The following is a 12626-nucleotide window of genomic DNA, read 5'->3' as shown; positions in this document are numbered from 1 at the left end:
AAATGCTAGAAATCTGAAATAAAAACAGAAAATGCTGGAAACACACAGCAGGTGTGCAGGCACTCAACAAGGAGCTGGTTCAGGTCTCCCCAACGTAGAGAATGTGTGAACAGCAAATAGTGTAAGTGGTCCATGCCATACCCTCCCTGCTTTCTGGAGGGACTGCGGCATCTGTCCATTCACTTCTTCCCATACTATTGTCCGGGGTCCCAAACACTTTCCATGTGAAACAGCAATTATGTGTACTTCCTCCAATCTAGTATACTGTATTTTCCACTGATCGAGTAATCTCCTCTATGGTGGTGTAATGGTTATGGTCATAGACCAGTAACTCAGAGAACATGAATTCAAATCCCACCATGGCAACATATGCAACTGAATTCAATAAACGTGCTAATTTGTGGACTGACACCAGAAAATTAACATGAAGGCCATCAAATTTTTGTAAAAACCCAACTGGTTCGCTAATATCCTTGGGGAAGAGAACCCTACTGAGTCTGGCCTGTATGTGATTCCAGTCCCACACAATGTGGTTGATTCTTAATGCCCTCTGAAGTGCCCTAGCAAGCCATTTCGTTGTAACACAATTGCTTCAAGAAAAGACCTTCTCAGGGCAACTAGGGATGGGCCATAAATGCTGCTTTTTCAGCATCGCTGCCCCCGCCCCAACACCGTCACTGCTGAGAATGAAAGAAAAACATTGGGGAAACCAAATGCAGATCAGGTGATCATTTCTGCTGAACATTTCCTCCATTCTGAACCAGCAATTTTTGTTCTTATTTTCATTGGATTGAATTGTCCTATCGAATGTATTAAATCCCACATGTGGTGGACATACAAAAGAACCACAGTACACGCTATCATCAGTCCCCACTCTATCTTCCCTTCCTAAGGTTTCACTGAAAACCCTGAACATAGTGGTTTACATTGTGGTGTCCTGGGTCACTCAATCACTGTGCTCTCACCATTGGCAATATGGTCAGGCTGTGCATTTGCATTTATCTGCTGCTCCACACTGAATAGCATGCAAAAGTTACCTTTGCCAAAAGCAGCAGCGTCCTCCCCGTTCTCGTATCTGCATGATGATCTCGTAGGCTGAAGAGTTTGGGCGTTAAAATAGCTGGGGCAAAAAACCTCAGAAAGAGGAAACCACTAATAGCCAAGTACTTGACATCCTAAAAGCAAAATGAACACAAAACCAATGACTACTATAATCACAGACTACACTTAGTGAAACTATTGAACACATAAGCCTACTCCCTGCCCTATAAATATCCAACTAACCCTTGGACTCGGGTTACCCTCTGATCCCACTCAGATTGCATGAATCAGATTTCTAGCACTCAGTACCAAATGTCAATGTGCTTTTTCATGAAAAAATTATATTTTGATCCCTCATTTGTACATTAACAAGTTAGAAACCACATTCCCATTAGAACTCCAGTATGTTTACATACTAGCATTTTGCATTTTCCATCTTGTTAGACAAAGCAGACATAGAAGTGTTGATATATATATCAGAATCGTAGCGCACAGAATGAGACCATTCGGCTCATCGTGCCTGTGCCAGCTATTTGAAAGTGCTGTCCAATTAGTCCCACTCCCCTGTTCTTTCCCCATAGCCCTGCAATTTTTTTGCTTTTCAAGAGTATATTTAATTATATATCAGCATAAATTAATGAGATGTGAAGACAACCCTGGGACAGGCTATCACTACTCACACTGTGTGAGTTCATGCTGAGCCATTAATATGCTCCAGCAGTATTTCAGCATTACAATAGGAATACAAAAAGATTACAGTTTCTTAGCTTTTAAAGGATACTGTCAATTTCCCAAATGTTCTGTAGTTCAGTACACCTTCTATTATTCAGCATCAGAAACACAATGTTTATAAAATCATTTTCACAGATGGTTTATGACAGTGAAAGTTGTTCCGTTAGTCATTGGGTTATCTGAACACCCTCCCCGCAGTGTTTGTGCAGTGACTGCAGAAATTGATGAGTCATTCCAAAGTGTCAAAACCAAAATCATTTTATAAATTTAATGCTGCAAGAACTTTTTTCCAAACATACACACAGACTACAGAAGCTCATTTTTCCAAAAGACAATTTTTTTTAATGTTATTCAAATTTACGCTTGCTTCCATTTACCTTTCAGTAACTCTCCCCCTTCCTGGCTGTTCAATCAGAATGAAATCAGTGCCGTGTAACCTCAGTGCCTTACTTGACCCTGAGCTGAGCTTCAGACTCCATATCCTACCCATCACTGAGCCCATCTATTTCCACCTCTGCCACACTGCCCATCTCCGCCCTCGCCTCACCCCACCGCCACTGAAACCCTTATCCACACTTTCACTACCTCCAGGCTTCTCTCACACCCTCTTCACCAGCCTCACGAGCTCCACTCTTCACAAACTCCAACTTGTCCAAAACTGAGCCAGCCACATCTTATCTCATATAAGTCGCACCCTCCCATCACCCATATCCTCAATGGCCTCCTCTATGAAGCGCTTTCGGAAATTTGCAACATTAAAGGCGCTACATAAATTCAAATTGCTGTTGTTTAAACTGGTGGATGACTCTGTTCTTTATCAAGTGATGAATTAAAAGCTAAACTCTCAGAGTAGCAGGTGAGGGTTTGTTCCACTGGTGTTGGTATTTGCATTCCTCAGCAGCAACACCGAGTAGCCACATATTCACAATAAAAATATTACAGTTTGTGTGCAAGGTACATCCCGTGAAGTCTATCTAGAATTCAATGCTGCAGTGTGATGAATGGAAAAGTATATAGGGGTCTATGGGGCCAGAAAAGACCATCAGCGCATCTGGCTCTTAAAACAATATACTGAAATATATAAAACATTGTGGAATCTTGAGAGGTTCAGCAGTACCATTCAAGATGAAACCATTCTTAAAGTAAGGTTCTCATGCAGTAAGTCAAGCAAAAATTTATACCCCGATATTCACTGGGGTTTTGTTATACTGGGGGATTTGAACGGAATAATAATTTTTGATCGGGTCACCTTGCTTCTGTTCAGTATCTGCTCTGCTGCAGATGTCCTGTTACTATCTACTGCCTGCAGTGGCTGAACTATCTTGAGGAACAAATGTAGACCACAGAGAAACACTGGGGGTAATTTTCGACTTACCGCTGGAGCATAAAACTGGCGATGCGGGATAGGTTTTGCATTTTGTTTCTCAGTTCTATGCCACAGGATGATGCAATGCTCTGAGGCCACTGAGCCTGCAGCTGTGATTCTTTAATCTCAAACTACTGATCACACATGTGAGAATGAGGGTGGGGGGGGAGACACTGAACAGAGGGTGGTAGCCCCAAAGCGGGGAAATGGCTAGCCAAGTCACTCCTCTTATACACTTTCTGGTGCCTGGTTTGGGCTAGTAATGGATATTAGATGAGACCTGGGATCAGGTTACCTGGTAGCCTTCTCAGATGGGGAGTGGTGTTCGACACAGGGGGAATCAATAAGATGGGTGGAATTTGTTCAAGAAGTCAGCTCAAATTGATAGGGAGAAGGTTTCCGTTAGCACTGCAAGAATTGCCCACAGGTCAGTAGTTGAGTGCTATTTTCTCAGCCAAGTGTTTTTTGAGCTTTGGTGCAATTTTAATTTCAGTTTCATTTATTAATGTTATCGAACCATCTCGTGAAGTCACACAGGATGGGCTCAAGGGGTGCGATTCCCTCATAATTACACACTCACTGGCACTCACCTCATTGTCTGCTTCAGGAAATTGCTCCTCCACTCGCTTGTGCAACTGTTTGAAAGCTACTCTCATAACGGAAGGGCACTGCTCCACTGAACCCACAATTGCATCCATCACATCAGACAGGTAAGATTTTAAAAGCTCTTGACTACATTCTCGCACGCTGGCTTCTGAAAGACTCCCTTTGAAAGATATCCTCCTTTTGGATCAATAAAAGAAAGATTAGGTCAGTATACGTATCCTCCATTTATCTTCTCCTCATTCGTAGTTTAGTAGAAATATTAATTTAATTTGATTGTGTTCCACAGGTTCATATATGGTTCAACTTGACTGTACTATGTTAAGGACATTTGTTCCATCTGTTTTTTTAGTATTTAAATACTGCAATCAGAGGAGAAAAACAAATTACTTACTCTCATGAAAAAATAAACTTCATATGTTACAACTTTGATATGTGAGCAAATTAATATAGTGAATTGGGGTTCCAGCTCACCACAAGGTGAAGCGGTAGGACATTGAGCTGTGCATTCCCATATAAACATGAGAGAGCACAGGACCTGAGTATGTGAAAGATCAAATACTCAGGTCCTGAGCTCAGGCTGGTTTCTACAGGAACACAACAAAGGAATGTGCCACAGGGAAGGATAAAAAGCTGTAGGGAGAGTCAGTACAGGCCACTCACTCACTCTCACCACTAGCATCCAATTTCATAAAGGCAGAACCTAGACACATTCTCTTGGATGGAGATGACATGTTGCAGGGGAAGTCCCAGACGTACGAAAGAGGGAAATCGTCACATAAAAAGAGGGAGTTTACTGTTAATTCAAAAAACAAAAGAAATAACAACATTTTGATAATTCATTACTGAATCCTTTGCTTCCATAATAGAATCCAGGTGAAGATACCAAAGTGAACTGTCAGTCTATGTTTACAGATGATATCAAGTTGTACAGCAAAACATGGACATTCAGAAGAGCTGAAAACTAAATTCAGAATCTGGACAGGAAAAAAAATCAAATACAATTAAATACTGAGAAATGAAAGTAATAATAGATCAATTCTAAAATAGCAAACATGATTTGTATACCATCAAATAAGATGAGCCAAGAAAATTATGGCGATGTAGTAGTTAACTAAACATTGACACAGTGTATGGCAATAATTCAAAGGTAAAGAAAATGTTACGATATACAAACAGATATATGGAATACAAGTTATTATCCCTCTGCTGTTTACACAATATACCAAACTTTCAAAGAGCATGTAGTGTATAAATTGACAATTATCATCCTTAATTATAGGTTTGTTTAGCAAGGCTAAGTACCCTTTTATTGTCTTCGGTAAAGCATGCCATTGTGTCCTTTTGTTCTGTTTTTATCGGCCTTTTGATAAACCCTGATTTGTAGTCTGTCAGGCTACTTGCGAGATACTTTAATGTACAGCTTCCTAGGTGCCAGTAGCCCTCTGCTACCTTACCCAAGAAGCCATTCTTCGTGTGTGAGCCTTGCCAGTGAGTTCTAGCAGGCTATTCAACAGTGATCCATTAGTAGTTCATCAGCCATAAAGTACTTTGGGACATCCTGAGGATAAGAAAGGAGCTATATAAATGTAAGGGATGATATCACAATGGGGGGAATTTTAACCCCAGGGCAGGCGCCCACTTCCGGAGGGTTTGGGGGGCGGGCGACTAACCTGCGCTCCGGGGAGGGTCCCTAATTTAAATATTTTAATGAGGCTGCGTGCCTCAAATTTTAGCTGTGTTTTAAATTTAACGCCTTCGGGCCGGGTTTCCCAAGGCTTAGGAAACCCGGCAGCTGAGAAGAAACGGCTGGATCCAGCAGGTAAGTGCCTTTCCAGCACTCTTTGTGGGCCAAGAAGAGCAGGAGTGCTTCCCCCCAGCCTCCCAAGTATCCTGTTTCCCACTCCACGTGATTGGACTCCCCCACCGCGGTCGGAACTCCCCTCCCCGCGATTGGACCTCCCCTCCCCGCGATTGGACCCCGATGATCTTTCCACGAAACCCCTCCCAATCTCTCCAGCCCTCGACCGATCAAACACCCCCCCCCCCACCCTCCCCAATCTATCCATGCCCCCCCCCCACCCCCTACCCCGACCCACGATCTTTCCCTCCCTCTGTTAAATTCGGCAAGATCTCCGGGAAATCTGTACTTCCGGGTTTCCCGGCTGCTACATCTAATCCCAGCTCTCTCCGCACCTCCCCATAAATATCGGGGCCAACGAGTCTGATCCTGTCCACATATCTGCACTTTTCCAGCAGGAGTCACCAAATAATGATCAGGATTGAGAACTCCTGACCTTACCCTTCCCCCGACAGGGCACCCCGGTCCTACAGTCAAAGAGGGCCAAAAATGGAAAGTTTGAAATCACTTTAGGGGGGTCAGGAGGTGCAGGAATGCTCCTCCGGCATCCTCAAGAATAACATGGGTTGATACCACCCTGGGCTAGCTGGGTTGACCTCCAGGCCACGTGATATTGCATGGGCCTGGAGCCGGCATGATAATGAGATCCGGCTCTCCGCTGGAACTACTGGGGTGGCCAGCCTGCATGATCCATCGGTCAGCCACCAGATAGTTAAAATCTACCTCCTTAACTTGTCTGTTCTCTTCACAGGTGCTGACTGACCTGCTGAATGTTTCCAGCGTATTTTTTTTTGCTTTATTTGTTTCAAATTTCCAGCATCGGCAGTGGTTTGCCTTTTATTTTTATTCTGTAGAACTTCAAGGAATTCGCTGCTCTCGAATTTTACGTAGTGATGTTTCTTCAAGATACACCACGTGCACTGATAGGTGAGGTCCAGGTACAGCTCTTATAAACAGCATGAATTTGGGAACAAACTCAGGCTTTCCTACTAAATCATTTAAACACAAAATACTCAACAAACAAAACCAGACATTCAGCATTCAATCAATCATATATTTCAAATCCACAGTCAGATTAGTATGTTGCATGGTATTCAGTCTGCATCACAAGTGTACAGCAGAAGGCTAGGATCTACCTCAGCTTTAATATTGGGTCGTAACTTAGCAACCACAAAGTGTCAGTTGTACATGAGTAAATGGCTGCCTATTAAGCAGTTTTTTTATTAGTTGCACCAAAAATATTCTGCTCTTAGAGTAATTAACCTCTTGACATTTTTGCCTTTTAAGGAAGATCTTTGTTTTGGATCAAGCCTATTAAACACATTTTCATTCGTTATGTTTTCTGAAGTCAGCCACAGAGACTTGTGTAATTTGTAACTTGACAAAACATTAGGAAAAAATGTGCGTCATGAGTTATTTATGCTGATTATTAAGTTCATGTGGAAGTAATAGGCTTAACTACAGGATATTTGTGAAGCTGCATAGTTAAATGTCAATTACCCAGTCTCGCAAGACAAACACATTATTGTATCAGCAAAAGCTCACAAAGACTTCCATCTTTACATTAAAGTGCTAATCTTTTGACCATTGTGGCTTAGAAATTACTGTTTTCTATCTTAGCGTATGGATGTTTAGTTCATTTGTTTGACCACTATTTTAACAGGAGTTAATGGAATAGAAATTGGTAAGCATTGCGCCCATTTGTCGGGCGTAAAACGGGCTCAACGATAACAAATTTAGCAGCGGAACAACCTAAATTTGTCAGGCCTGTTTTTCAGGCGACCCTGGCAGCCACCTAAAACAGGCAACAGGCTGCTTACATATGTAAATGAGGAGCCCAATGCCTGTTTTAGGTCCCCTTGCCATAACTGGTTGGCGACGAGCAGAGCAGGAGCCAAGCCTGCTCATTGGCAGGGCTGGACTGGGTCTTGGGAATTCACATAGAAATATTGAATGACTAGCGGACAACCCAACACCCATTGAACGCAATAACCAACATCTTCAACTGAAGACGGGAAGGGAGAAAATTAATTGGAGAAAATAAGGCATGCTGTGGTGACCTCACTATTAGAAATGAAAATCGGGAGAGATGTACAATGAGCGTTTGATTCGATCTTGGCTGTTTTACACCATCGCACAAAGCCAAAATTACCCCAACATGTTTTGTGATGAATGAAAGTTTAAGGGTTAAATACAATTGGCATTGAAAGATCTGCAGAGGATATAGGGATCTGTTGTACTCTGTTAACATTACCTACCTGATGTTGCATCATTTTTGTACTTCTACTTGATTTCACTCTGCATTTTTACAAAGGCCAATCCTATCAGTGCAAATAGGCAATATATTCCAAACTGGAAAATCTTCACAAAAGAACATTCATTGTGCAGGTTCACATGTTGTTAGATCTTATCGCAAGATGGCTACTGTTGCAGCCAAAATACAAACAGCTATTATTTGGGGATTTTACTGGTTACAGTGCTCACACAGGCTCCAGCGCAGCCTAACCCGCTAGCCCCATGCCCACTGACCTTCATGTCCACCTGTCAAAGCTCCGCCTCCTCTCATTGGTGCGCTGGCGTTGCTCATTTACTCTACTTCCCTATTTTTTCCTGGGTTGCTTGCAGCAGTGCCTGGGAGATTAATCTTTCATCCCTGGAGATTCCAGAACAATCCGGTAGGGTTGGCAACCCTTTCTCTGTGTCTCACATATGTCTTCTATTTCTTTGATTTCTCTCAATATACCTTCCATTGCCTCATACTGATATCACTCCTGCCATTTAAGCTTCTCCTGTTTTGCATAAGCATTTTTCTATTTATTGTCTCGTGTGTGTGTGTGTGTGTGTGTGTGTGTGTGTGTTCGTTCATGTGTTCCCTCCCCCTTCCCTTTGGTCTGTTCCTTTATAAATGCTGTTCATCTTCCAATTTTGACAAAAAACAGTCTGCACCTGAAACAATATTGCCTGGCCTGCCGAGTGTTTGATTCCCAGCATCTGTCGTTTTTTGATTTTTGTACATTTTATGGCGAACCAGGCTTCTTTAAAAAGCTGATGATTAAGGAAATCAAAGGAAGAAAACAGGAGAAAGGTGAGTAGGTAAATCACGTAAGAACACAGGAGTAACTGAGTCGTACCTCGTTTTGTTAAGGTCAATTTTACAAGGATCCAGTTCAATGTATTTCTTTTCATCAAAAATGCGGTTAATAACTTGCCTAAGCACCTCGTGTAAATATGGCATTGCGACCAGCTGCAAGAAATGAGAACCATCATCCAAATCAGTGTGCAGCACAAACATTTTGTAATATAATAGGTGATTTACTTTAGAGGAAGAAAAATCTAGGGAAGGACTTTGCCCTATTATAGAAGAAAATAATACACCATAATTTTCTTTATTTTTGGTTATTGCCATAAAGACTTTTCCAATTTTAGGTTTTTATAGATCAGTTTTCTTTCTCAACAGTTTCATAATGGTTCCAGCCAGTGGACCTTGTCCCCTACAAAACACAAGGTACATTTTTTTGTTGTACTCTCCCCTTGCAGAATTGCATGATCCAAGAATTTATCAGTTATCTTTGCTATCTAGAGGATTAAGCACAATTTCCTGATACAATATGAAATGAGTATGATAGTGTATCTATGGAGCTCAGATAAAGTACAATGACTAACATACTTATTTACAATTAAGATAGGAGATATGAAACATAAAACATTTGGCCATATAAACAATATAACAGCACAATATAAACAAATTAAACAAAAAATAATGGGCCAATTACCCTCCATAAGAAATGTCTTAAATGTATAAACAGAAGGTTCATGGGCAGAATTTTAACAGTGAACAAACGGGTAAGTTTGGGGCAAGGGGGCATTGAAAATCGCAACAATTTCAGACCCGCCCATTTCCTGTTTTCACCAGGGTGGGATGAGGAGTGGGCAACCAACCCGATCCCAGGAGATGGGTTGGTCACTAAAACCTTTCAAGGAGGCTGCGGGCCTCTATTTTTGCAGGTTTTGTAATTTCAACCCCTAGGGGTTGGGATTCCCGGGCCTTCTCCTTCACGTTACGCGAAAGGAGGCGAGAAGGCCCGAAACTGCAAGTAAGTGCCTTTCTGGCACAGCTTGTGGGCCAGGAGGAGCAGGAGTGCTTCCCCCAGGCACAACAAGCCCACCTGCAGTGACCCCTCCCCACCAACATTCGCGGACACCCCCCTGATCTCCGATCCCCCCCAACAATCGCAGACCCCTGCGATGACCCCTGATCCTGACCCCCTCCCCCGTGACTGACCCCCGATCCCTTCCCCCCATGACTGACTCCCCTGTGACCCCCGTGCCCATCGTTGCCCCCATGCCCACCCAGTGCCCCTATGCCTACCCATGCCCATCGGTACCCCATGCCCATCGATGCTCTCATGCCCCCCCCCCCTCCATCCATACAATCAAAGACTTACCTGAAGACTTACCTTTTCACGTCCTCTCCCTGGCTGCTCTCCCATCCAACTGAGACCGACCGGCCTGTTTGCCAGTCGGGTGGCAAACCGACAAAAGAAAATAAAAGAAGTCCTCACGTCAAAATCGTACGGACGTCCGGGAAACCCGTACTTCCAGGTTTCCTGTCTGCAATTCGATCCCCCCGCCCCCTTCCCGGCTCGTGGTCAAAATCATGCCCCATGAGTCCAAATTTCATCCTCTTGTATCACTCTCAGTATCAATGTCTCTTATCATATTTTATCCCTCAAATTAGGAGATCAAGTGCAAATTTCCTGACTGAATCAATGGCCAGAACATTGGTGATATTTTTTCACTGTCCTATTTTTAACCTAATTGATATTGAACTGACCATTCTGGAAATCCTCAATACTGCCTTTTCCAGTTAAAATACAGAAATGACTCATGTTTATAATTAAGATATGCAGTGGCTTGTAGAGGATCTCCTAAATGAATGAACAATTGATCCTGCTGAAATTCAATTAAACACAGTATCCAACAACAATTTTTATTTATATAGCACCTTTAATATAGAAAAACATCCCAAAGCTCGTCACAGAGGTGTAAGTAAGCAAAAATAAAATGGACGCTAAGCCAGAAGTGAAGATATGTTTTTGTGCGTATTGTTCCACTCCATCTAAATGTTACCAGACAAAATAGTGGATACACCATTAGCTTGTTCTGGACAAAGCAAATTCTGTTATCTATAGTGATAAAGCCATTAGTAATTTAAATCAATGACCCAAGCTAACCAGTCGTGTGGTTTCCTGAGATGAAAGTGACATAAAAGACAAATATTAAAGATTGTTTTACACCAAGTCAGGAGACTCAATATTACGAAGAGTGTTTCCTAGCCACACAATCGTCCCTAAGGACATTAATTATAGCACTCTTATACTCTCTGCTTTCAGTGTATTATCACCATATGCTGATCCAAGGACATGGTAGTGGAACTCTCCAGATTTGCTCAAGATAACAGGAACACTGAAAACTGTTTTTACAGTAACATGAGAGTGTTTTCTTTAAACCACAAATGGGGAACATTATGGCCTGAAAATATTAGATATCTGTGAAATTCTGTTCTTCATTTACACTTCAGAAAAGTTTACAGCACTGAAAAAAGTGTGGAACATATTCTGTGCCATCGCTGTGACTTGTGAGAAACATTCACTTTTGAAATATCATGTGGGGGTGGAGATAGGACATAATTCTCCAGGAACAGCCCTGCAAGTCTGAAAATGCCACCTGTACAAATCTGTGTTGCCCAACTTTAAAAAAATTAAGCATTTTAACAACTGAAATTAAATATTAAGTGCAAATCTGTAACATCTTAACAGCTACACAACAAATATCAGCCTAATATATATTTTCACAATTACAAGTTTTTAAAGCCTGACTGATGAGTCCGTCCTTTGAACGTTGAGCTCTAAAGAATAAAAATCCATTCTATGACGTTACCGTTATCCACAGGCCATGTCTCATGGGTAAGGAATAATACTTATCCCATCTGAAAATAGCTGTTGCATATCAAATGAAAGGTGAATCATGGTTAGATCTGAATCCTCTCAAATATGACATTTTACTGGGGTAATTGCTTCCAATTCTAATCATGCAATCTTAAGCTGCTTTTATATTGTGCAAGACCTGTGCTAGTGCCGCTGACTTCTGACATAAAGATCCTGCAGCACCAGGGCAACCCCAAAGTAAACTTGCCAGATTCGCTAAGACTGACACAGCCAGGGGTTCTCCAACCCTAGCTGGTTTTAGCTAATCTAACAACTTTTCTTGAGGGTCGCAGGAGACTTCATGAGGCTGCACATCAGAAACTAGTGGTGGTAGCAACAGTACTTAGCTCAATATAAAAACAACTCTATTCTGACAATAGATTACATAGGTATGAATGTAGAAGTGATCAAGTATCAGTACAGCTAAGGTGCTGATATGACACTGCTGTGCCCAGGAGTTGAAGTACCAGAATTGGGTGGTGCAGGTCAAACTGGAGGTGTGATGATTTTCATTAGTTCTTAGCTGGTAGAACACCTCAAAAACCAAAACCACATCTATTCACACGTGTCTCCTGCAAGCTAATGTTCAGTTCAGGTTTTTGCATGAGAGTCAATACTTTCATATTAAATATGGGTGTTGTAAATAAAACAGCATTGCCTCCAACCTGAATCAAGGCTGCTCTATTAGATGACTGCATGCCACCTCTAATTGTGATCTTCCTTTGCTGTCAGAGACCTTTTTTTAAACCAGGAGCCCGGATATCCACACTCTAACCAAGTCTCTCCCATTTTCAATAGAAGTGTAGACCCATGGAAGTTATAACAAAGGAGTTGGTCATTCGGCCCATTGGGTCTGTGCCAGCTCTTTGCTCGAGCAATCCAAAACTAATCCCACTGCCCTGCACTCTCCCCATAGCCGTGTATCATCATCCACTTCAAATATTTATCCATTTTTACTTTCAAAGATACAATGCACAGGCACGATGGGCCAAATAGCCTCATTCTTTGCATAAGAATCTACGATGCATCAGTCACC

At 42.1% G+C, this 12626-nt stretch overlaps 1 protein-coding gene across 1 annotated transcript in view; it reads right to left on the bottom strand.

The window, feature by feature from the left end:
* Positions 1–12626, bottom strand: part of LOC137342166 (rasGAP-activating-like protein 1) — a 213856-nt gene that overhangs the window by 51190 nt on the left and 150040 nt on the right. Inside the window, exons 13-15 of the mRNA XM_068005891.1 lie at positions 8735–8847; positions 3730–3922; positions 1038–1175 (exon numbers count right to left, since the gene is read on the bottom strand). Coding sequence (XP_067861992.1) covers positions 1038–1175; positions 3730–3922; positions 8735–8847 — 444 coding nt within the window. The remainder of the gene's footprint in view (positions 1–1037; positions 1176–3729; positions 3923–8734; positions 8848–12626) is intronic.

The sequence above is a fragment of the Heptranchias perlo genome, chromosome 25 (assembly GCF_035084215.1).
Source record: "Heptranchias perlo isolate sHepPer1 chromosome 25, sHepPer1.hap1, whole genome shotgun sequence".
NCBI classification, from domain to species: Eukaryota; Metazoa; Chordata; class Chondrichthyes; order Hexanchiformes; family Hexanchidae; genus Heptranchias; species Heptranchias perlo.
Note: the sequence above shows the minus strand (reverse complement) of the source record. Positions and strands in the feature narration are given on the sequence as shown.